The 27,110-nt window shown below is 40.6% G+C and overlaps 1 protein-coding gene across 5 annotated transcripts in view; it reads right to left on the bottom strand.

Annotated features, from left to right (window-relative positions):
* Positions 1–27,110, bottom strand: part of ATRN (attractin) — a 162,539-nt gene that overhangs the window by 31,620 nt on the left and 103,809 nt on the right. For all 5 annotated transcript variants that reach the window (XM_019826774.3, XM_019826775.3, XM_019826778.3 and 2 more), the window contains exons 22-24: positions 26,392–26,486; positions 23,690–23,768; positions 21,470–21,627 (exon numbers count right to left, since the gene is read on the bottom strand). In XM_019826774.3, coding sequence (XP_019682333.2) covers positions 21,470–21,627; positions 23,690–23,768; positions 26,392–26,486 — 332 coding nt within the window. The remainder of the gene's footprint in view (positions 1–21,469; positions 21,628–23,689; positions 23,769–26,391; positions 26,487–27,110) is intronic.

Here is a 27,110-nt window from a genome sequence, read left to right as displayed (position 1 = left end):
GAAACAGGCAGCGTGAGGAGGGAGACTACTGAGCAGCACCATCAACTCGGCCTTCCTGGTTCAAGGGTTAAGCTAAAAGACACACTTGAAATGCTCAGGAAGAGTGATTCAACCCTTTAGTTTCTTTTCTGGCTTAACTGCCAACCCAGAGGTAATATTCTGAAGCCTCAACGCGAACTCCCAGAGTGCCAGCCTTTCTGCTCTTGACATCAGATCTAAGTCCTTTCAGTGTGACCCTGAAGACCTCTCAGACCCCCAACATGAAAACCCCAATGCCAGGCAAGCCAGTTTGCTTGCTACCTCCTCTGCCTTCCTCCGGACAAAATGCTCTCCTTGTTTGCTTGGAGTTCAAGTTCTTGGATCTACCTCAAGGTCAGGAGCTTCTTCTGTGCCCTTCATCCCTTTGATACTTACATGTTCAGTGAATACTCACTCAGGATAGTGTCCTTTCAAAAAAAAACCGGTATCTCAAGTTTTACTACGTTAAGTATTATCTGACAATCAATATAACACCAGTTGGAACCTAAATAATTTTATTACACGGTTAATAGTTTTTATACAAAGAATATAAAAAAAATCCCTAATGTAGTTCATCGAAGACACCACTGACTGAAACAGGCATTATTTTGTATACAATTAAGAAAAAACATTGTCAATTATACTATGACAAAATGCTTTAAAAATCATTGACTAAGATGCATTGTGATTTCAGAGATATTAGAACATGAAAAAAATGAGCATGTCAGGATTTATTACTAAGTATGATAACTGTGTCATTATTAGGTATAATACTCACAGTACTAGCCAGATGTTATGGCATATTCCCTGCTTTTTTAATTTTTTATGAATTTTTTTTAATGTTTATTTTTGAGAGAGAGACAGAGTGCAAGCAAGGGAGGGGCAGAGAGAGAGGAAACACTGTATCTGAAGCAGGCTGTCAGTACAGAGCCTGACGTGGGGCTCAACCCATGAACTGCTAGATCATGACTTGAGCCAAAGTCGGATGCTTAAGTGACTAAGCCACCCAGGCACCTCTTCCCTGCTTATTTAAAGAGAACATAGCCCTCCTTGGAGAGACAATGGTACTGTAAGTAAAACAATTACTGAATAAGGTGATTACTGCTCCAGTACAGACAATAAATATGACAGGAATCAGAGAAGTAAATGAGTAGCGGCTTCTTTTTCTAATCCCACCCAACTCTCATTGTCAGACAACAGCTTCCATCCTATGGTAATGAAAGAAAAGTCCCAGCACTGGGACAATTCAAGGCTTTGTGCTTTTTTTTTTTTTCCAATTTTTATTTTTTTAATATGAAATTTATTGTCAAATTGGTTGCCATATAACACCCAGTGCTCATCCCAACAGGTGCCCTCCTCAATGCCCATCACCCACTTTCCCCTCCCTCCCACCCCCCACCAACCCTCAGTTTATTCTCAGTTTCTAAGAGTCTCTTATGGTTTGCCTCCTTCCCTCTCTGTAACTTTTTTTTTTCCCTTCTTCTTCTGTTAAGTTTCTCGGGTCTTCTGTTAAGTTTCTCAGGATCCACATAAGAGTGAAAACATATGGCATCTATCTTTCTCTGTGTGACTTATTTCACTTAGCATAACACTCTCCAGTTCCATCCACGTTGCTACAAAAGGCCACATTTCATTCTTTCTCACTGCCAAGTAGTAGTCCATTATACATATAAACCACAACTTCTTTATCCATTCACCAGTTGATGGACACTTAGGCTCTTTCCATAATTTGGCTATCGTTGAAAGTGTTGCTAGAAACAAGTGCCCCTATGCATCAGCACTCCCATATCCCTTGGGTAAATTCCTAGCAGTACTATTGCTGGGTCATAGGGTAGATCTGTTTTTAATTTTTTGAGGAACCTCCACACTATAAAGAACTCACCAAACTCCACACCTGAAAAACAAATAATCCAGTGAAGAAATGGGCAGAAGACATGAATAGACACTTCTCTAAAGAAGACATCCAGATGGCCAACAGGCACATGAAAAGATGCTCAACGTCGCTCCTCATCAGGGAAATACAAATCAAAACCGCACCCAGATACCACCTCACGCCAGTCAGAGTGGCTAAAATGAACGAATCAGGAGACTATAGATGCTGAAGAGGACGTGGAGAAATGGGAACCCTCTTGTACTGTTGGCTTTGTGCTCTTTTTACAACCAGACTCAAAGAGGCAGCGAAGGTTTCCAATGTTTGCCTTTTCTGATGGTCTTGTTTTCTTTTAGACATTCCATAAATAAAGTTCCAACACTACCTATTCAGGCTATAGGACATTATGGGGAATAGAATTTTCAGTTTTTGTGTCTTCTCTCTAGCCACCATATAATCAGAAATACAAACATACATAGGTTTTATGCCACAGGTAAGGAGAAACCCACATTCTTTGCTTTTACTTCATTTTTTAACAGTAACCAGTCACAAGTAAGATTCTTTGAGAATATGGCCACCACCCTTGCACAAAAGCTCTTTAATAAGGTGGAGAAGAACAACTGTTTAAACAAGGTTATTCAATCTTGAGGAATGAGGACTCCAGGTTACAGCATATAAAGAAGGAGAAGGTAACAGATTCCAGTCCAACCAATTCTGTTTATAGACTTTCATCTTTTTTTTTTTTTTTCAACGTTTATTTATTTTTGGGACAGAGAGAGACAGAGCATGAACAGGGGAGGGGCAGAGAGAGAGGGAGACACAGAATCGGAAACAGGCTCCAGGCTCCGAGCCATCAGCCCAGAGCCTGACGCGGGGCTCGAACTCACGGACCGCAAGATCGTGACCTGGCTGAAGTCGGATGCTTAACCGACTGCGCCACCCAGGCGCCCCTAGACTTTCATCTTTTAATGCATTAGTATGTCCTCATTGTTTAGACTTAAAGAGATCCTGAGATGCTTTCCCCACTGTCAGGTGCCAGGAAGTACGGATGCTAATAGTACCCTCTGAGGACTACCAGATGTCTGTGCCCCTTGTGCCACAAAACACTCCTCAGTGCTGTGATCACAGCTGACTTCTTGGTGAAGTAGGGAAACACCACGTTCATGTCTAATTCAAAACCACAACGAACCAATATAAATTGGTTGCCAGCGTGGCTGCTACCCAAGACTCACATTAAGGGAATCTCTTTTGTTACGTATTACAAAGGTTTTGTAGGGGGGGAAAAAAGTCCTAACATAAAAGTGTTTATGAACAGACTGACCACCTAGAAACATCTATTCTTGCTCAACACCCCACCTACCATATCAGTCTTTGTGGATTAAGCTTTGATTGACAGGGTGATGAACTTATTGTCCAAACTGAAAACTTCTGAGAGAGAAGGGGAAACACAATTCAAAATTACACTGGGCAATCCCTACCAAAATAACACCAGCATTCTTCACAGAGCCACAACAAACAATTCTAAAACTGGAACCAGAAAAGACCCCAAATAGCCAATGTTGAAAAAGAAAACCAAAGAGATGGAGGCATCACAATTCCAGACTTCAAGCTGTATTACAAAGTTGTAACCATCAAATATGATGCTGGCACAAAAACAGACACACAGATCAATGCAGCAGAATAGAGAACCCAGAAAAGGGTCCACAAATGTATGGCCAACTATTCTTCAAGAAAGCAGGGAAGAATATCCAATGGAAAAAAGACAGTCTCTTCAGCAAATGGTGCTAGGAAAACTGGGCAGCAACATGCAGAAGAATGAAACTGAACTACTTTTTTACACCACACACAAAAATAAATTCAAATGGATGAAAGACCTAAATGTAAGACAGGAAACCATCAAAATCCTGTAAGAGAAAACAGACAGCAACCCTTTTGACCTTGGCCACAGCAACTTCTTACTAGACATGTCTCTGCAGACAAGGGAAACAAAAGCCAAAATGAACTACTGGGACTTCATCAAGATAAAAAGCTTCTGCACAGGAAACAATCAACAAACCTAAAAGGCAACTGATAGAATAGGAGAAGTTATCTGCAAAGGACATATGGGATAAAGGGTTAGTATCCAAAATTGACAAAGAGCTTATCAAACTCAACACCCAAAAAACAAATAATCCAGTGAAGAAATGGGCAGAAGACATGGATAGACACTTTTCCAAAGAAGACATTCAGCAGACAGACACATGAAAAGATACTCAACATCACTCATCATCAGGGAAATACAAATCAAAGCCACAATGAAATACTACTTCACACCTGTCAGAGTGGCTAAAATTAACAACTCAAGAAACAACAGATGTTGGCAAGGATGCAGAGCAAGGGGAACCCTTTTGCACTGCTGTTGGGAATGCAAACTGGTGCAGCCATTCTGGAAAACAGTACGGAGTTTCCTCAAAAAATTAAAAATGGAACTACCCTACGCCCCAGCAAACGCATTACTAGGTATTTATCCAAAGGATACAAAAATGCTGATTCAAAGGGGCACATGCACCCCAACGTTTATAGCAGCACTATCAACAACAGTCAACTTACGGAAAGAGCCCAAATGTCCATTGACTGATGAATGGATAAAGAAGATGTGGAATATATATACAATGGAATATTACTCGGTGATGAAAAAGAATAAAATCTTGCCATTTGCAACAAAGTAGATGGAACTAGAATGTATTATGCTAAGTGAAATAAGTCAGTCAGAGAAAGACATATATATGATTTCACTCATATGTGGGCTTTAAGAAACAAAACAGATGAACACAGGGGAAGGGAAGGAAAAATAAGATAAAAGCAGAGAGGGAGGCAAACCATAAGAGACTCTTAAATACAGACAACAAACTGAGGGTTGCTGGAGAGGAGGTGGATGGAGGGGATGGGCTAAATGAGTGATGGGCATTAAGGAGGGCACTTAATGGGGATGAGCAGTAGGTGTTATATGTAAGTGATGAATCACTAATTGTATTACTGAAACCAATATTACACTATATGTTAACTAACTAGAATTTAAATAGAAAAAAATTACAGTGGGACCACAAGCATGAATTGCACTGTCGCTACTTAGACCATCAGACATGCAAACCAACTGCAAAAGTGATTTTGTGAAAGATTAGATTTTACTGAAAGTGCTGTTGGAGAATTGATCGCACAAAACCACAGGCAAATGAGGACTTGGCAGGATTATCAACTGAAGAGGTATGAAGGTAAAAACACAAGTCCTTCAAAATACTCCAGGGAGGATTAAGAGAGGACCTTGGGAAAATTGGTGAGGCTCCTGACTACTGAATCATGCTGTGAAGTCAAATCTGAAGGGAAGGACTCCATCCGTGCTGTCCGATCTCCGAGCACTATCTATCCGCGCAACTAAAGCCACACCTCTACTCATCTTGCTCAAGTTTTCTTAGATGTGCATTTATTGATGGTCTTTTTCTTTCATTAGAAAATAAGATCCATGAGGACAGGGACCTTGCTGCTGACTACATGTCTCTAGTGCCTAAAGCACTGACTGGCACATAAGAGTGTTTAATAAATATGTGCTGAATAAATGAATAGGGTAACTGGAAAAATAATGACCCTATCTCCACCTTCCCCCAAAACTGAGTTAAGACCTGATTGAGTTTTCTTTCTTCTAAGAATTGGCTCATGGTTGCAACCATAATTTAAAATGTGTGAACTGTAAAATTAAACACTTTCGTGCTTTTGTTTCACTTAAGACAATATTCCAATCAGAACTTTCTTTCACGAATTATTACAAAATAGACATTGAAACAAACATTGAAGTGCTTGTGGCTTTTCTGACACTGAAGAAAATGGGGACTGTCTATAATAAAATATACTTAATACAAGGAAGAAAACGTCATTACGATTTGTAAATAAAACTCATAGTATCATTTTTCTCCCTTTAGTAGGTATCGCTCCCCACATTCCAGCAAACCTAGAATTCATGTCCTCTGACATTTCCACAACCTGCTTCTGCTTCACTTTCAGCAGTAAGTTTGATTAAGCTGTGCTTGCCCAGGGGACCCTCTGGGCATATTAAATAAATCTGAGAAACTAAATCCAGAAGCCCAGCTAGCCCCAGGGTTTAGGGGAGTGCACAGTGGGCCTACATTTCCCACGCAGTAATTTTGTTTCTGCCAAACACGTGTTTTCAGGTTGCTCTACTACTGAACTTGGTCTTTCCGTCACCAGAATGCCCTGCCCACCCATCTGTAGTGGGCACCCTCTGTCCTTTGCTACCCGGTCCAAACACTCCCTTCCTCATTCTGCCACCTGCTCCTCCACTGGGGATTGGCTCTCTTTTCTCTCCACTCCCAGTGCCTGATCCACTTCCCTTTCAGGGCATGGGACAGTCATATTCCACCTTATATGATGGCTGTGTATGCAAGAGATGTCCTGGAAAAACAGATTCCTGTACTCTTCTGTCTACAAAGGTATCAATTTCTGACTTTCTAATTGCTACAGGATAAAGAACAAAAAGGCAATTCCCTACCTCCCACAGAAGCAGATACCCTGACCTCCAGAGGGCAGATACACCATCGTATTCCAAGAGCTAGACAATGGTTCTCAAACTCTGGAGAGCTTGCAACAAAGCGTGAATCCCATTCCTACTCCTGAAGCTTTAAGCTCCCCAGGTGATTCTGATGCTGGTGTCCAAAGACTGTATTTTAGGGAACACTGAACTAAAGAATTAAAGGAAAGAGTCTACCCTGCTCCGTCCCCTGAACAATTCCTTTAGTGTTTCGGAACTACACTGAAAAAATTTGTCATTTTTACTTGGAAGTTTTGGCCCCCAAAGAAATGAACTCGGATCTTCTCCAGGGGTGGGAGGGTGGTGAGGAAAGGGGGAAGGATGAGGATAGTGCTTTGAAACAGAGATGTATGGCCCAAACCCTGAGACCAGGAAATGGAAGGAATGGAGAAGATGTTCTAGAGTTTTGAAAGGGCCAAGGAATATAGGGTGACTGCATGGTAGGCCTGGGGAGGCTCTGGGGCCTCGCTGATTATTCTGTGCTCAAGTGCGTAGGTCTGTCACACATGGGAATGAGGACAGCTGTCTTAAAACAAACCTAAAGGCCAGAAGCCAGGGCAGTCAGCAAATGAAGATCAGAGGGCCTTCCCCAGATCTCTGGGTCCAGGTAAGTCCTGAGGTTTCTGCAGTCCTGAGAAGGGGATGGGGCTCTCTGAGAATGGATTTCTTACCAACTGTGGTAGGGAGGGTGCTCTAAAATTTTTTTAAAAATTAAAAAAAAAACTAAGGCACTTCTTATATTAAACTACCACAGAACAGATTCTTTTTCTAACATTTGTATTTTACATCTACTATGTGCAATCCAGAAAAGTAGGTATTCGGAAACAAGTGAACGAATGGATGAATGAATACTGAACTAATAGGGAAAGACCTGTTTAGTACAGAAGGTTTGAAAAAAGAGAGGGAAGGACCTCTAGTTTGCCTTTATCTTCTCCACCATGAGTGATCGTCACTGTTATGAACACACAAGGTAGAGGATGGGAAAGGACAGCTGGCCATCCTGAGAAGTAAAGATTGCTAGCTCCCAGGCAGCACCTGGTGGGCTCTGAGAAAACCCAAGGTCTGTATGTACCTGACAGAATCCTGATGGGCTGCTCCGATGGCTCCTGAGGCCCGCAGCTTCACCAGGCCTCACCTCCTACTGGTCTGGGAGTCTGTCCAGACCGGGGCCCCTCTGCTCTTCAAACAGGCTCTGCAGACGCTGAAGATCTCACTTCAGGATCTGAGAGGGCCAAAGTGGCCTTGGCTGCCATCTGGGCTCCTGGCTTCCCCATGCCAATCTTGCCACACAGCTCTGGCACCGCAAGGCTGGAAGTCAGGAGAGAACGGACTCCTCCTGTAAGAACTCAGGCCTCAGCTGTGTCAAAGATGGAAGACTCTGTGACCACTCTCACCGGGCTCTACTGCTGCTACCACCTTGAGTTTTGCTGTGCCATAGAAAAGTTTTCTTGTATTAAATCTTGCCATTTGCCACAACATGGATGGATCTAGAAGGTGTAATGCTAAGTGAAGTCAGTCAGAGAAAGTCAAATACCATGCAATTTCACTCATTAGTGGAATTTAAGGAAAAAAACAAAGAAAAAAAAAAGAGACAAACCAAAAAACAGACTCTTAACTACAGAAAACTGATGTTACCAGAGGGGAGGAGGGTGGGGGATGTGTGAAACAGGGGATGGGGATTAAGAAGTACACTTGTGATGAACACTGGGTGAGGTATGGAATTGCCAAATCACTATACTATACACCCGAAACTAGTATTCACACTGTATGCTAACTATATTGGAATTAAAACAAAAAAAGAATAAAGGAACACTGGATGCCCTTGTGGCAGCTGCAGAAGCTTCCAGCAGAGGTGGGCCTGCAGCTTCTTCACAAAATAATTGATAGCATTTGTAGCCGAGCTTATCCTCTCTACCAGGATTCGCGCTGTGTTTGGGATTCAACAGAATGGAAGAATGTTCTAGAAGATATTACCAAATTTTTCAAAGCTGTAGTTGGTAAAAATTTACCTGATGAAGAGATATTTCAGCAGTTGAATCAGCTGAATTAATTTCATCAAGAAGCTATCATGAAATGCTTAAAAAGTAGGAAAAGATGAAATCAGGCAGGCTCTGTTACAAGAAATAGTTGATATTTCTTCTCACAGCTACAGGATTTTGATTGGCAGTTAAAGCTTGCATCGTCTAGTAACAAGATTGCTACGTTATAAATGCTACTTAAAAAAATTTTTTTTTAGTGTTTATTTATTTTTGAGAGAGAGAGAGAGAGAGAGAGAGAGCGAATAAGATGAGAAGGGGCAGAGAGAGAGACACACACAGAATCTGAGGCAGGCTCCAGGCTGTGAGCTGTCAGCACAGAGCCTGACGTGGGGCTGGAACCCACAAACTGTGAGATCGTGACCTGAGCTGAAGCCCGGCACTTAACATACTGAGCCACCCAGGTGACCCACAAATGCTACTTTTAAACTTTAATCTAGATGTAAAAGAAAATGGTGAAGTCAAACCGTATTGTCGAAATAAGTAAAGAAGAGCTGCAGAATCTAATAAATTCTTTGGAAGCAGCTAACAAGGTGGTCCCACAGTTGAAATAACTGGAAACTATCAGATTTCACTGCTACACTTGAGACGGCCGAGTGACTGCTGTGTGTTCAGAAAACCTGCAATATACAGACTGTTATCCTGTGCTGAGAGAACAGCCGTGCTGAGATTGCAGAGATAAAAATTTATCAGCTTCCCGAGCTGAGATTGCAGAGATAAAAATTTATCAGCTTCCCGAAAGAACAGGAAATGACATGGATGACAGGAAACGCATAAAAATGAAAGATGAAAAAGCTGTAACAGTGATTTATAGTTTCATAATGGTTGTTTTGCACTTATTAAATATTTGAGAAATCTTTATAGATATACAATTTCAGTTTTACTGAAAACTAGAAATGGGCTCTAAAGTAATGTAAACATACAAAGCACAAATATACTTGAATGTTGCTTAAAGGAATATATGAATAGCAGGGTGTGTAACATGGATATATATGATTAATTTATATTTTAAAAATAACTTCCAAGAATGTATATGCTGCATATATACCTCAGCAGATTCTGTAACTTTCTTATATTTCAAAGATTGTAAAATGTAAATTTCTTAAAGCAGCTCTTCTTCAGACATGAACAAGAAAAAAATAATTAAACCTGTGTGAACAGTTTTGAGTTATGAATTCTAGAAATTAGATTCTTTTACTAGAATAGGAAAAAATGAAAATAACACTGTTACTTCTGCATTTGTGTGTCTGATTGGGAGGGTATGCTCTGATAAAAAGAACAGATGTCATTGTGTAGTGTATATATAACTATTCAAAATCAGCTAAGATTAAATATAGGTCCACTTTTGTTATAAACTTCATAGTGAAGTGAATAGTTTTGGGTGTTAACAACTTCACTGGAAAACAAACCATTTTTAATTTTAGTTAACTTTAAAAACAAGTATTCTTGGGTGGCTCAGTTGGTTAAGCGTCTGACTCTTAATTTAGGCTCAGGTCAAGATCTCACGGTTCCTGGGCTGACAGTGTGGGGCCTGCTTGGGATTCTCTCTCTCTCTCTCTCTCTCTCTCTCTCTCTCTCTCTCTCTCTGTCTCTCCCCTTCTCGAACTCTCTCTCCCCCCCTCTCTCTCAAAACAAATATTTATATATATACACTAAAAACAAAAATAATTTTTTTTTAATTAAAAAAAAATTTTTTTTAACGTTTTATTTATTTTTGAGACAGAGAGAGACAGACCATGAACAGGGGAGGGGCAGAGAGAGAGGGAGACACAGAATTGGAAGCAGGCTCCAGGCTCTGAGCCATCAGCCCAGAGCCTGATGCGGGGCTCGAACTCACGGACTGCGAGATCGTGACCTGAGCTGAAGTCGGCCGCTTAACCGACTGAGCCACCCAGGCGCCCCTAAAATAATTTTCTTAAAAACAAAACAAAAACAAATGGGAGTTCTATCTGGAACTCCATACTGAGACCACGGGCTCTGGACTGGATCCCAGTGCCCATCAACTGGCCTCACATACTAGCCACCTAATGCTAGTTTGTGCTGACACAGAAACTGTATACCCAGACTCTGCTCAGAGCCTCAAAGCAAGTTAATACCACCGAGCCACTCCTTCCTGACATGTGATTAGCTAACACTCACCATCCGTGTCCTCCCAGCCTCCCACCTCAACACTGCTCTGTGCTTTCTTCCCCACTTGTCCTTCCAGCCACTCCTTCCACCACTCTCCAGAATTCTGATTCCATTTTATCATGATCATTAGTAATTTCAAAGTCATTAAGAACTACATATACTGTACCTGGCTGAAATATCTACAAGGACAAAAGAGCTAATCATGCAAAGCAATGGTTCCTGCTCCCTATTTCCTCTTGTAAAGGTTTCTCTCCAGAGGTCCCCACCTTTATTTAGGTTTCTTTTCAGTTCTTCTGTGGGTTACCTTTTTATCACTAATTAGTGTTTTGTTTTATTTTATTTGCTATTTCTTGACTTAGCCATTTTAGGCATCACTTACTGACTTTCCTACTATAATCAAAGGTGATTTAGGCCATTGTCCCCACTCGCCCCTTCCAGGATAGTCACATCATTGTTTTTAGGGCCTCTGTCAGTTTCTGTGTCACTGTTCTGAGGGCAATGGTGTTGGAAGGATGCCAACAGAGACAGGGAATGGATAAACCACCTTTGGATACAGGGAAAAGATGTGCCTGTTACACACAAACGGTTGCAGGAGCAGGAGGCAATTTGGCCATGGCCCCCTGGAAGGAAGCTTCCCAGTCCTCATAGCCCAGAGGGAGGAGATCTCAGGCCTCTGATGCACCCGTGCTCGGAGGTGAGCCCAGCAGCTCTCAGGGAGGCTCCCTCTGCCATCTCACCAGGGTGAGGTGTGTTAGACTGAGGGAAAACAGGGTTTTGTCCCAGACTCCTGACTGTTCTAGAGACTGCCCAACAGCAGCCAATAACTGGTAAAACCCTAGTAAAATGCTGTGTACTTCCTGCAAAGTAAAAGAAAGTCAGTTCCAAGATACACCCCAGCTGGCCTAGATGTGCTAGGTTCCAGCTAGCCTAGGCTGCTGGCCCAGCTGAGGCTACCTTCAGGAGGTTAAATAATACACTCAGACCTTTATTCTTTTTTTCTATCACTTGTATGATCTTTTTTGCATTTTTTTTATTATGGAAAATTTTAAATTTAAAAAGTAGAGAGAACAGAATAATGAACCCAGTGTGCTCACTACCCAGTTGTAATAATGACCAGCCCAAGGTCAGTCTTGTTTCATCCATATGCTAACCTCTTTCCCCACAATCATATTATTTTGAAGCAAATCCCAGGTTTCCTATCATTTCATCCTTAAATATTCCAATACATATAGTTATCTCTTAATGCCCCTCTTTGTGAAATGAGGATGTTTGTATCCTCATCCCTTTCTTTTCTTCTACCACTTTCGACAACTTCTAGAACAATTCAATTCTGTAACACCAGACTGTGCATACTGGGATGACAAATTCTTGGTCTCCAACCCGAGCTGGCACCTTAGCACTGGTTGGCAATCATTCTGACAGTATCAGAAAAAGCTCTCAGCACCTTTAGAAAAGTTGCAAAAAACCCCACAAAGTTCTGATACCAACCCGAAAGCTCTCGTACCTACAACTATTCATCCATCTAGTGCACATATGTGAAGTGTCTACAGCTGATCAACACTATGCTAGGACACTGAGGACACAGAAATATAAGGCATCCTCCTTGCCCTGAAGGAAATCTTTGTAGAGTGAAAAGCTCGACAAGTCTACAGCCGTGGAGGCACAGATGAGGAAAGAAAGTTGCTACCGGGTATGTCTGAGGGACACCTGATGGACCCACTCCCCTGGGTTTCCAAGTAAGAATTCTACCTGGACTCCCCAACTCAGGCCCAGCTCCCTCCAAACCATTCTCCCAACTGCTGCCAAAAGGGTCTTTCAAAAACACTGATCTTTGGACACTTCTTGGCTTATGACACATCAACAGTTCCCAGTGGTTTTCAGGTCAGGGTTCAACCCCTCTGCTGAAGCCTCCAGTCTCGTCATGACAGCCTCTGCCTAGTTCTCCAGCACCTTGCTCACAGTGCTGCCACTTCACCTCTGCTGAACTCCTGCTTGTTCTTGAAAGTGACTGGGTATGCCCTTTCCCCACCCCAAACACCCCTACTCCCCAACCTCACGTTCCTGACACTCAGCCCTGGTACTGCTCATCCTCACTCAGACCCAGGTGGCATGGGACACTCCCCTCTCCTCCCAGGGCTCCCAGAAGAATGTGGGCACATCCTGCCACCCCGCGTCCAACAGCTCCTCCTATCCATTCAAGACTGCTGCTTTGGGCTACAAGTCTGTGGAGTGAGTGGATGTTAAGGGAAGCCTATTGGGTCCTGGATATGGAGGTCACACGAGAGAGGTCTGTTAGTAATGGAGATTTACCCTTCCTAGCCATAGGTGGTTTTCACAGATGGTGTCGATGAAACTATCCAGGGAGAATGGGTCCAGAGGAAATCCAAGGGAACAACGGTATTAAAAAACTAAGAAGAAACAGCCAAAGCCATAGGTGGAAAGTGAAAGAGAGGAGGCTTTCAAGAAGGAATAATAAATAATGATCCTAATGAAAATCACAAGATAGTATAAGAACCTTAAATGCCACTTTGAAACAAAGAAAGACTTATGCTTTAAGTCGCTCAGTTCTAGATGTATTTCATGGTTTTATAATTCTTAAAACTTTTAAGGTACAGATATCTGACACCAGGAGGTATGTACATATGCCATCATTATCATTATACAATAATATAAACCTTAAAAATATATTTGACATTACTCACAATAGCCAAAGAGTGAAAACAACCCAAGTATCCATCAACAGATGAATGGATAAATAAAATGTGATATATGTATATCCATACAATAAAATATCATTCAATCTTAAAATGGAGTTAAGTACTCAGACATACTAAATATAAATGAATCTTGAAATCAGTAGGCTAAGTGAAAGAAGGCAGTCTCGAAGGACCGTGTATTATGTAATTACATTATTATGAAATGCCCAGAATAGGCAAAGCTATAGGGATAGAAAGTAGACTGGTGGTTGCCAGGGGCTAAGGGGAGGGAGGAATGGGGAGTGACCGCTACTGACGGTTTCTTTCTGGGGTGATGAAATACTCTAAAATTGATTGAAGGCAAAGTTACATAACTCTGTGAATATACTAAAAACTACTAAAGGGTGCACTTTAAATGGGCGAATTGTATAGTATGTGGATTGTATCTCAACAAAACCGTTACCAAAAGAAGCATATCTGAGTGAAGTCTCATACATCCTTTGCTTAGTGGAGTAATCCTGTTAGCACCTATAAACATAACTCTAAAGTCCAAATGAATGCCCAGTTCTCAATACAAATTCCATGTTGCCTTCACTTGTGAACACTAGCCTCTTACATAAACCAGCAGATGAAACACCCAGCACGGAGAAGGCTTTAATACTAGTTCCACATTACAATAACAACCTCTGTTGCAGAGCCAGTAACAAGCCTGAACCCCAGCTTCACTGCCCACCTTCCCAGCTCACACAAAACATCTGCCTGTCCATTCTCTATCTTGAATACCTACCCTCCCAAACTATGGGCAAGGCTATGCCAGCTGAGTCCCTCTGGCAAGGACACCCAGGATTGCTTTCAGAAAGCAGAGGCTGAGGGAGGGGCGCTCACCCACAGGAGCAACTGACCAGAAAACATGCACAACTGGCCCCAACACACCCACCACCCTTCTACACACAAGGCCTTTTCAATCTGGGTGTTGTGTTTTTGTTTTTTTTTTTTAACTGTGTCTACAAAGATTTTTACAGTTGGTTTCAAATTCCCTCAGTTAGCAGTTACAGGTTTTGATCTGTTCCTAATTACGGAAAAGAATCCTGGGATTGGTACAGAGTGAAGGAACTTGAGTTCAGCATTACAGTTTTTAAAGTGCCAATGTTTATATGAATTCTGAGAACTAGATTTCCTCAGTTATTCTGCTTTAAAAAATGAGAATCGAGGACAAAAAGGCTTTGCCTGCATTGAAAGCCATACTAAAATTTAACCGAATGACCTATCCTGCACCATTTAGACACTTCCTTACTCTTTTCCATAAATTAGTCTCTACATTTTTACCGAATCTGGATAGTCTCTAAGTGTGCATGGGTGTGTTTAAGAGCTAACCACATCTAGAAAAGCTAAGGCTCTGAGGAAAACAGAGCAGTACAGACACGTACAGCCCCCTTTGTTGAGCACACCGCTGGATCTGTGCAGGAAGAGGCAGGCTGAGCCCTCCACACGGCACACATCCAGGTACAGTCCCAAGTGCACAGAGAACGGGTGTCGTGTGCAGACACCGAGGACGCACAATGCCGCAGCTCTATTTACGCTGCCTGCAAATACTACAGTTAGTTGTAGCAAAGAGTAAAAAGACACATTTCCAATAGAACTTACCTGCTCGTTCAAGGAAAGCTTGGCAAACTAAATGGTGAGCACGCCATAGTTTATTTTCGAAAGTGCTCCTGAATACAGCATTCATAAGTGGATCTTACTCAAGTAAGTGATCCAGCCCAGGTGAAGAACAGAAAATCAGGCAGAAAGTCAACATCTCTTTGACTCTTAAACTTAAAATTAGTACTTTTTAAAAGTAAGTGTGGGGAAGAGATCCCTCTAGAAGGAAATGCTCTAAAACCATCTCAGTGGCTTTCAGAGGGTGGAGCAACAGGGCACTGGGAGGAAAAAAAAACTAGAACTCAGCATTGGCAAGAGCACGACTATCTCCAGCACAAGAGCCTGTTTATATGCACGGAGCCCTCTTTCTAAATGGGAAAAATGCCAGCAGCGTAAGATTTTCACTAAGAACCTTAAAAATGTTCATCATTTTTCAGCTATACACAACAAAGCCTAACGTTCAATCAGAGTCAGAAGTAACAAGGTATGTCAGTATGAAAACAACCTCAACTTAAAACAAGCCAAGAAATAATATTTACTAGACCCCAAATCAAATATTTTATAAATGTATCTGATCTGTAATTGGATAGTGTCAGACGTTACCAAAGTGAAATGGTATTGACTAAAGCCTACAGCTCAACCTCTATGGGGTCAAACAACCTAAATCCCTGAATGCCACCTAAGATTCCCATTACCTTGGTGTATTCACGCTGCATAATCCTCTCCCCTTGAGTGCGGGTGGGCCTGACCTAATCAGGTGAACACTTTTAAGAAGGTCCTGAGGTCAGTCAGGAAAAGTCAGAAAAAGTTGAAGCTTCAGTAGACAAATCTATATTTTTGGTCCAAAATTTTTATTTTCAAATGTTATAGAAATGGAATCATACAGTATATAGATTGCTAAGCCTCCCCCCACCTCAGCAAAATTTCCTTGGGATTCATCCAAATTATTGTATCGATAGTTTATTTCTTTTTATTGCTGAGTATTACATATGTATATGTACTACATACATATATATATGATACGCATGTAGCACAGTGTGGCCATTAACCTGCCGAAGAATATTTGGGTAGTTTCTAGTTGGGGCTATTATGAGTAACGCTGCTGAATATTGCTGCACAGGTGCTATAAACATGGGTGTACAGGTGTCTGTGTAATCACCGGTTTTCATTTCTCTGGGATAAATGCCCAGGAACGCAAATGCTGGGTTGTATACTAAGTGCAAGTTTAGTTTTATAAGAAGATGCCAAACCACTTTCCGGAGTGGCTAAACCATCTTACTTTCCCACCAGCAATGTATGTGTGATCCAATTTCTTTGTATTCTCTCAAGCATTCGGTGTTCTCACTATTTTGATAGGTATGTGGTGATGTCTCATTGTGGTTTTAATTTGCATTTCTTTAATGGCTTCTGAATCTGCATATCTCATGTCCTTATTTGCCGTAACGTATAATCTACTTGATGAACTGTCTCTTCACATCTTTTGTTCATTTTTAAATTAGAGTACTTCTTTTTTAAAGTGTTGAGTTTTGAGAACTGTTATAGTCTAGATACAAGTGCTTTGTTAGAAATATGATTTGCAAATATTTTCTCCCAGTATGTAGCTTACTGTTTCATCCTCTTGCCAGGGTCTTACTACATAGAGCAAAAGCTTTTGGTCTTGATGTGGTCCAATTTATCAATTTTTTCCTTTATGGGTCATGTTTTTGTTGTCAAATCTAGAAATTTTTTGCCCAGACTTAGGATATAAAGTTCTTCTTCAAGGGGCACCTGAGTGGGTCAGTCGATTAAGCGTCTGACTTTGGCTCAGGTCATGATCTTGTGGTTCATGAGTTGGAGCCCCGCGTCGGGGTTTGTGCTGACAGCTCAGAGCCTGGAGCCTGCTTTGGATTCTGTGTCTCTATTTTTTCTCTTCCCGTGCTTAATAACTCCTGGAGATAACACACTGCAGTTGTGCTAGTGGTTACAGTATTTGGAGATAAAATTAATATTTTTTTAATGTTTATTTTTTGGGAGGGGGGGGAGGGAGAGAGGGAGAGAGAGAGAGAGAGAGAGAGAGAGAGAGAGGGAGAGAGAACACACCCCAAGCAGGTTCTGCACTGTCAGTGCAGAGCCCGACCAGTGCACAGCCCGATGCAGGGCTCTATCTCACAAACAGGGAGATCATAACCTGAGCTGAAATCAAGAGTTGAACACTTAACCGACTGAGCCACCCAAGAGTCCCTAAAATTAATATTTTTGACTAGAAGTATCTAATGATGAGCCCACAGAAATTAAACGTGGACACATCATTAAGATGTAATCAGAAATGACCAGATGACTCCAGTTAACATTTCTGAAAAAGCGATCACATTGATTATTTCAAAATCCTTACTCTGTAGGTAAGTGTATTTTAATTTTTTCCCCTTAAATACGTTCATTTATCTTGGGAAGGGGCTTTTGAGGGGGAGGGTGCTATCTCTTTAGCTAGCAGAGTAGTGTGCCTTTTATCCTCACACATCCTATTTTTGAGGACATAGTAGCCATGCTTCATGGGAGGTCAGAGCTGCGTACAGCAGTCGTGCCCTTTGATATCCTTGGACTCTGTCAAGTGAACCAGAGAAACAGCCCTTTGCAGCATGGCAGAGCCCGCAAAGTTCTGGGATTTACCTCCACTTCAATAATATTAAATGTTTTTTAGCATGAGAATGTGTTATAACATTTGAATTAATTTGGACTACATTTTGGCTTTCGAGAGGTATCATTTCAAATAGACACAGGTACTTTTTATTAACTTCTTATTCTTGCTATCTTAAATTCCTTACTGTGTTTAACGGTACACTTGCCAAAATACTTAGCATGTTAAAAAAAAAAAAACAGGCTTTTGATTTTTTTGTTTTTTTGTTTTTTTTTTTAAACAGCTTCAGATTGAAGCTGAGAGTTACCATAAACAAGTTGAGTGGCAGGCCTGGTATGCTGTGTCTTGTTACATAAAACTATTGCCAGAATCTCAGTAAATATAACATTTAAAAAATTTGCCTTTGTATATTCATAACAAATAACGACAAGTGAGAATTACATTATGCTCTTCCTGTATCATATTTTGCTAAGATTTCATGCTTCATTATCTCTGCTGAACTGTTTAATAGTAATGTTACATGGAAATGATAGATCATTTTTACTTTATGTTTTTATATAATGAGGTAACATGAAATATAATTTGATGTACAATTTTGCCTGTTACAGAGGGTGTGCTAATTATAGTGGCATATGCACAAAACATTTTGACATGACAAGAAGCTGAATAAGTGGCCACTTTACTTAGGAAAAAAAAGGTATGATCTATAATGAGCTGATTTTGTTTAAGATGTGAGGTTTAGATCAAAGTTCATTTATTTGTCTGTTGTTGCCCAATTGTTCCAGCGGTACTTATTTGAAAAGGCTCTCCTTCCTCCACTGAATTAATTGTCTTTGTTTCTTTGTCAAAAATCGTATCGACATATTTATGTGGTTCTGTTTCAGGATTCTTTATTCTATTCCTTGATCTGTCTATCCCTCCACCAACAACCACAAAGTCTTGATTACTGTAACTAAACAATAAACCTTAACATTATATACAGTGATTCCTCCCACTTTATTCTTCTTTTTCACACTTGTTACAGCTATTGTAGACTCTCTGCCTTTTTGTATAAATTTTAGATTAAGTTTATCTATATTTACCAAAAAAAAAAAGTCTTGCTTTGATATTTAAAACTTTTTAAAATTAGGGTAAAACCTACATAAGATAAAATTTACCATTTTAAGCTTTTTTTTTTAATGCTTATTTATTTATTTATTTATTTTTGAGACAGAGAGCACAAGCAGGGGAGGGGCAGAGAGAGAGAGGGAGACACAGAATCCAAAGCAGGCTCCAGGCTCCCAACTGTCAGCACAGAGCCCGATGTGGGGCTTGAACCCACAAACCGTGAAATCGTGACCTGAGCCAAAGTTGGACGCTTAACCAACTGAGCCACCCAGGTACTCCCCATTTTATTTTATTTATTTATTTAATTAAAAAAATTTTTTTTAATGTTTATTTATTTTTGAGAGAGACAGAGACAGAAGATGAGTGGGTTAGGGGCAGAGAGAGAGGGAGACACAGAATCTGAAGTAGGCTCCAGGCTCCAAACTGTCAGCACAGAGCCCAACGTGGGGCTCGAACTCACGAGCTGTGAGATAATGACCTGAGCCGAAGTCGGACACTCAACCGACTGAGCCACCCAGGCACCCCCAGGTGCTCTCCATTTTAAACATTTTTAAGTGTATGATTCAGTACTCTTTTTTATTTATTTTATTTTATTATGATTTTTTTAACATTATTGAGAGACAGAGAGACACAGAGTGTGAGCAGGGGAGGGGTAGAGAGAGGGGGAGACACAGAATCTGAAGTAGGCTCCAGGCTCTGAACTGTCAGCACAGAGCCCGACTCAGGGCTCAAACTCACAAACTGTGAGATCATGACCTGAGCCGAAGGTCGTGGCTTAACCAACTGAGCCACCCAGGCGCCCTGATTCAGTACTCTTAAGCAGAAATGCTGCAAAAATTAGATAAGAGGATAGTGTGAATAACTTTATGTCTATACATCTGAAAAAATTAAATAAATAATAACTAGAAAAAATTATTTTAAATGACTCAAAAAGAAAGGGAAAATCCAAAATATCCTATAACTTTTAAAGAAGCTGAATCAACAGTTTAAAAAAATCTCCACAAATAAAACACCAAAATCTAATGATTTTACAGGAGAGATCTATCAGGTACTCAAGGTTCATAGAATTCTAATCTTATATAATCTCTTCCAGAAAGAAGAAAAAATCAATTTATAAGTACTAATGGTTAGTTTAACCTTGATATACACATCTAACAAGGAAAGCAAAAGGAAATTGGACGAATGGTGGTGTCATTCACTGAGAAAAGAGGCCTGGGGTTTGGGGCTGAGGTCATAGGAATGACTACGTGCGAAAGGCAGGAGCTTGTGATTGTCCAGGTACAGATGTCTAGGCAGCCACCAAGAATATTAGTCTGGAGCTCAAGTATAAGCTGGGCTGGAGATAGCACTGAGAATCACCAATACAGAGAATCCCGTAAGTCTTACAGGGGGGATGGAATTACCCCGGGAAACTGTATGGGATGTGACTGATTCGCAGACAACCCTAATATTTAAGGAAGGAGATTCCCTGAAGAGACTGGCCAGAGAATCAGGGAAAGAAAGGACCAGGAAGGCCAGAAAGACAGTGACTCAAACCACTCTGTGAGCAAGAGAGCAGTGAGGAGACTGAAGAATTCAGTGACTGGCATCTGCTAAGACAGGACAGTTTCAGGATGTGGTGAGAGAAGGAGGCACTGCTGTGTGGGCTGATGGACGAGTAGATAAGAGGAAGCACAGATAGGGAGCCAACACTATGAGAAGGCTGGTCTAGGAGGGAAGCAGACAAGTGTCTAAGAGCAAAGGGAAAAGCCGATTAGAGGATGAGCACATTGGTAGACCACTAGACAGAAAAAGGAAAGTGGTTGGTGAGAAAAAAAAACACAACACAGAACCTATTCTCACATTCCAGGAAGGAGAAGATTGCTCTGTAGTCACAGTCCCAAGACATGGACACAAAATCACCACAAGTCCTTTCCAAACACATCGCCACTGATCAGTGACGACTTGCTTCTGAGAGTCGGTGAACGGCCACAGACCAGTCCTGTGACCGTGCTTCGATGGCTAAAGGTGAACCAGCCCTTGGAAGTCCACCCAGCCCTGAATTCCACACAGGGGGTAAAAGAGGAAAGTATGGAGGCAAGGCCCTTGAGGACAGCGGCAGATGATAAAGAGCAAAAATGAGGTCACGGGTCTTGGATAAGAGGGAGTCTACTGGTCACCCGAGAACAGAGAAAACGATCAAGGTTGATAACACCGGTGGCAGCAGCAGGTGACATGCTTTCAGGTCACATACACAAAAAAATCTGAGGTGTGGAGCGGCTACACGATCTGTCTAGGAGCAAGCCAGGATGCATCCCCCTGCCCGACTGCAGGGCCTGTGCTCTTACAGGCAGCCTTGTGCTGCCACCCATTGCTATCTTCCTCTAAACTCTGCCCGCATTTGTGGCATCTTTCTGTATGGCACATCCCACACTCTGGCTTTCGCTGGTTAGAAGTGTGTTTATTTCATTTATACCCACCTTCCCCCAGAACCGAAGCTCTATAGGCTTTTACATGGCAAGTGCTCAGCGAAGAAATGAATACAGCTGTAGTTACCAAACGTGTTATGTGCCGAGTTGCTTTCAAGAGCGTGTATCATTTCCCTTCTCAAGTGACTGAAGCCATCCCCACCACACCTTCTTTACGGTGCTCAGGTGTTCACGCTCCTTTGCCACAGAGACTACAAAGGCAAAGCTATACTGTGCACCTCATTTACCTCAAGTTCCAAATTAGTGGATTTAGCCTCCACTGAAGAGATTTCACTATGTCTGCAGGTTGAGACCGAAAAGCACTTCTTACCTGAATTTTGATGGGCCAGGTGAAATTACTGACATAGACGAAGAAAGTGATATTTGGATGGTTGCGAAAATCAAATTTCTCATTAGAGAAGCTATCTTTGTACTCCTTAATGTTGGTTTTTGAAACAACAGGCATCTCTTCTCCAGCCTGGGTTCCAGCTGTCAGGAAGAAAAGAATGAAATACAAGAGCCCCATTTTTTTTTTCTTTTTTTGGACAGAATCTGTCCTCATTAATAATGACAGTTTAGCATTTACTTAACACTTACTATGTTCCAGGAATAGCCTTTAAGAGCACAATCTCCTTTAGTTCTAACAACAACTCTTATTATTCTCATTTATAGATCAGGAAACTGAGGTTCAGAGAAATTTAGTAACTTGGCTCAGGTCACACAGCCAGCAAGAAGCAGAGGTGAGATTTGCAGCAGGAAGGCGGATACACAATGCTGTGCCCTTAACCAGAATGCTTTTGCAGGGGTCTCGGAACTCCTCAGCACTGAAATGATGGCACGCAGTTGTGAAAATACAGATACCACTGGAATCCTGCTGACAAGCAATGGCCCTCACTCTGCACGTTAACACTTCAACTGCTTTACGTTTCCCCTTCATACCTGTTTGTCAGTACTCTTGATCCCCCATATCAGGGACAGAGTCACCTCTCCCTTCCTAACTAGCGGTGACCTCATGTCTCAACAGCAGCAGGGAGAAAGGAGCTCTAGGGAATCACTCCGTCCCTTCTGTTATCAGCTACAACTGTATTCAAATCCCCTCAATCTGGCATAAACTTATCCTCTTCCCAAATAGCCCTTCAATATTCCATATTCTCCCTTAGCCAGGAATTCTAGTATCTACAAAGACTCAAAAAACAGATTTTTTTCCCCATGTCTGCATTAAATACTGTGACTGGAGCCCAGGTTTTTGGGTCCTCATTAAGAGAATCATTGAAAAGCATTCACATGCTCAGAGATGTTGCCCTTCTCCCAAGGCTCTCATAATTCCAACTTTTTCTTAAAAGTGTCTCCTCACCGCAAGTTTCTAAACCTTCTCTGAATTCTATACAATCTTTTAAGACGTGATAAACATGTCTTAAGATAGATAGCATATCTTTTAAGATATGATAAACATAATACATACAAGGTTACGTTTAGGGGTGCCTGGGTGGCTCAGTCGGTTGAGCATCCGACTTCAGCTCAGGTCATGATCTCACAGTCTGTGAGTTTGAGCCCCGCGTCAGGCTCTGTGCTGACAGCTCAGAGCCTGGAGCCTGCTTCGGATTCTGTGTCTCCCTCTCTCTCTCCCCCTCCCCTGTTCATGCTCTGTCTCTCTCTGTCTCAAAAATAAATAAAAACATTAAAAAAAAATTAATTTTGCTTCAATCTGATCGGTCGTGTTGTTGTGACCAAAAACAAGTATTGTAAGAGTAATGATAATGACATGCAGTTAACATTGAGTGAAAAATAACCATGTTTCAAGCACTACATTGACTACTTTGTTTATTGTGTCATTTCATCTTCACCATGTTCTGCACAGCTAGGTGTTTTAATCATCCCTTGTATACACGAGAAACTGGCTCAGAAAGCTGAATTTGCCTACTTGCACAGTGCAGCATAGTAACAGGCAGAGTTCAAACCCAGATCTGCCAAGCGATGTTCATAAGCACTACATCAGGCCCACCTGTTACTTCTTCAGATTTTCCTTAGTGAATCGTAGCAAGGTAAACAGGCTAGCAAACACTATGCTCTGAGAGCTTGATTTAATTCCCAAAGTATATTTCCCCTTACTTACTAAGATCTCATTCTATTTAAAATATTTCCATTTCCTGAAACTCTGAGTCATTTCCATATTGTCCTTGTGAAGCATGGATGGGGAGGTGACGGGAGTGCCGGAGCAGTGGCTACAGCAATGCTATTAAAGCCAGTAGCAGGGCAGGGGTGGTGAGCACGTACTGAGTCTGACACCGTGGTAGGCGCTGGCACGTATAACCTAAGTTCATCTACACAGCAGTTTTAGGAGGTAAGTATCGTTATCTTCTCTTTACGACAATCCTAAGGTCTAGAGAGGGGTTTGGACACTTGGTTTAAGGTCTCCTAGGTAGTAAGTGGCAAAAGTGAGTTTTAAACCCATCTGTCTTGTCTGTCCCCAGCACCCCCTTTCTCAACAACTACATCACTTTTCTCAATCTGCTACTTCCACTTCAAAGGTCTTCTCTAGGTATGTCTTTACCTGAGAAGCTGGCGGCCCAGGTGATGTTGAGGTTGAAGTTTTTGGAGGCATTGATGAACATGTCCAAATCCCTGTTTTGCTGATGACAGGTGCGAACAGTTAGAAAATTAATTATAACGGTTTCCAGATTTTGAAAGAAAACAGTAATCAAATTTTATTACTCTCAATTTTCTTAATTACAAAACAGATATTTTACGATGTCTTAAAAGAAACTCACACTTATAAAATATGAGTTAACATTTCTAACCAGTTTTCCCAAATAAATTTCATTTCTCTCCCTTAAAAGTATATATAATTTAATGCTTTATCATATGCCTAACTCTATGAAAAAGTATCTTTTAAAAAAACCCTCACCAGAGCACAATGTCTTAAATCATATGGCCTATGTTAGGGGAAGCAGCCTCATAAGGATCATCTAGGTAGTTGGGCTCCAAATGTCGGGAGAGCTCACACCAATACGTAAACACTTAACCAAGTCCCCAGTTTATGTGTATTTATAAATTAAACCTACATACTTGTGAGCTGATAGATTACATATATTGTGAAGTTCTCCAAAATGGAAATGGTTTTTTAAAAAAGCATATAAAACTGAAATAAACTAACTTAAAAAAATACTTTGTGTCCATTCGGGATGTGAAAAAACATTTTTCTCTCACTAAAAAAAATCAAGAGAAATATGACTGAATACTCCTCATTAGCTTTGAAATCCTTTTACCACTTAAAGACAACTATTTGAAGAGCTAGGTTATTTTGATCCTTGATTTTAATGACTGAAAAAGACATCTCTGAGAAATGTGCTGAGCCAATGGGAAGAAGGGCACTGTTGGCTACAATGGGTAAACTGATGCTAATTTTAAGTTTTCACTGAAATTTGACGAATAAATCTCTTTCTTGTGGTCAAAGAATTGTTTTTGCAAGTGAATCAGATGTCGTATTTTTAAATTTTGTAAACGGATCCAATCCTGCTGAAATTCTGTATCTTGAAAGATCAAAGAACAAGTCAGATTGGTAAGATTTGTAATGGTCTTTACAGCACAAAATCACAACAATGGAAACGTTTCCTAACAGTCATTTTCAAAATGTGATCTCCAACCCAGAAGTTTCTCTCGCAAAGCAGTTATTTACCTTCTCATTTACTGACATAACCTCACTGTCCTCTTGCAGGGGACAGCTCAAGTGTTTATGTTTATTGGAAGCACACTACTAATAATTACTTCTTTTGGAAAGGATCAATAAACTTGAAATCCTAGTGCTTTTATAAAAGACAGAACATACACATTGGATAATTCTATTAAATATTTTGTCATAAGATAAACAAGGAACTCCAGAGAGATTAAAAGATTTTCATAGCTCCTCACCTCATCAAGAAGTATTACGAGGAGTCTTGTTTATTTAAAATAAAATCAACAACATCAATCACATCCTGAAAGACATCCTTCAACCACTTGCTGAAGAATAAGGTATTAAACAAATTTCATGTGTGGTACTTTGGTATAACTTTATCTTAAAACTTTTTTTTTTTTTAAATACCAGTCACCAGAGCCATTCAAATGACACGACATACACTGTGTCCACAGAATATTTTCATTAAGGTTACTTATTGTTTTTCCTTAAAAAGAAATTCACTCATTGGAATAGATTTTCTCTAGTTCATTTTTCTTTAAATTTACCATTAAAATGGAATATAAAAAATAAATCTTACTTTCATTTCATTATATAATAAACATCCCACACTCTGGATTTTATTCTACTACTAATTTATTTATTTTTTTTAATTTAGTAATGTTAACAATGTTTGTTAACAAAGGAAAATAAATGGGCCTACTGTCATATTATCCTCTGTGTATTATTTGTTATGTTTATTGTGATAGGAATTTTGTGACAGTAAATGGCTTTGTGTATGCTGATGAGAAATAAGAAAGTTTAAAGGAGGTTCCTAAATAATTTATCATCAAGTTTACTGAAATTTCATTACGTACTGGACTGGCCATTGAATGACTTTATATTTCATTGAAAAAATCATATAGGTGTGCCTTCATGTTCTAAATGCTTCACTTTTAAATGTCGTGCTATGTTGGCTCCCTCTACCCCTAGGTAGTACCTTATGGCAGGCTGTGGTTCATCGTTAATGAAAGAAGATATAAACCCGCATTTCAAACCACAGTCTTAATTTCAATGATTTCTGGTCAACTTCTTGTTGGACTCGATTGCACCTTCACCAGTTTTACCTCCTACTGAGGCTAACAACTTATTCTAGGCACAGAAGCGTCACCTCTGCCATCGTCCTCGTTATCACTGGCATTCATTTCAATCTGCAGTCTCTTCGAGGGTACTTGTTAAGCGTCTGGTCCATTTTAAGAAATAAATCTGGGCCTTGCCATGCGCCCCTCTAACGGGGAGCTCCCCCTGCAGTCTGCTCTCCTTTCCTGTATGGGGATGCAATGGGTTGATGAGCAAACCAAGCATGTGTGGAGTCAGTGTCAGCCTGTGTATCAGACCCTGATAAATCTTAACAACGTCACTCTTGTCTTTGAGATGGAGAGGAGATAAAATGTAGATCCTAACATTTCTTTCCTGCACCTCTAAACAGTCCTGCGTACTCCACTTTGGAGACCATGCTAATGCCGTGCTTCTATCCACAAGGATCAAGAAAAAGAGTCACATGAATTCAAAACAAAGCAAGAAAACTTTTAAAATCTTACTTCATCAGGTGTCGCCACAAAATTGATGGCTGTGTAATAGCGGTCATCTTCCTGGGACAGGCTAAAGGTGAACTGATAGTCAATAAGAAGAGTATCTATAGAAAGAAATGTATATTCAAAAATTAAAACAAAACAGAACAAGTCTTTAGAGATACAGACTGATTTTCTTATAAATATTCAACAGCCAGGAAACACTTTTAGCTCACTTATAACTGGGAACTAGGAAGCTTTTCAAAGGAAATAAAGTCTGTGGGCAGTATTGTTTTATTTGGAATAATCTATCAAACTCTCCTTGTATCATGATCCTGGCTGAGACTTTAGGCTCCAACCTCACTCACCTACAAATATTCATTGTACATCTATTACATGCTAGGTTTTGCTTAAGGATACACAGCTATAAATTAATGATATAAAAGGAATCGAGACTCCATGGAAAAATAGGCTGATTCCAGGTCTGGAGCAAGGAATATGTGCCTTGACTATCTTATTCTAGAGAGCAAGAAAGCATTCAAACACTAAAGTGATGTAGCAAAAGAACATGCCTTTAGAGAGAAACTAATGGCCAAAGATGGTATAATTTTTTTTTTTCCTAGTCCAAAAAAGGTGGTTTTATTAAATCATGGGGACAGGACCCATGGGCAGAAAGAGCTAGCTGCCCAAGATGGTAGAATTTAATTCTAAAAAGTCTATTGTACAACTCAACAACCTGATTTAAAAAT

Source organism: Felis catus, chromosome A3 (genome assembly GCF_018350175.1).
Source record: "Felis catus isolate Fca126 chromosome A3, F.catus_Fca126_mat1.0, whole genome shotgun sequence".
NCBI lineage: Eukaryota > Metazoa > Chordata > Mammalia > Carnivora > Felidae > Felis > Felis catus.
This window is presented reverse-complemented; position numbering and strand designations above follow the sequence as displayed.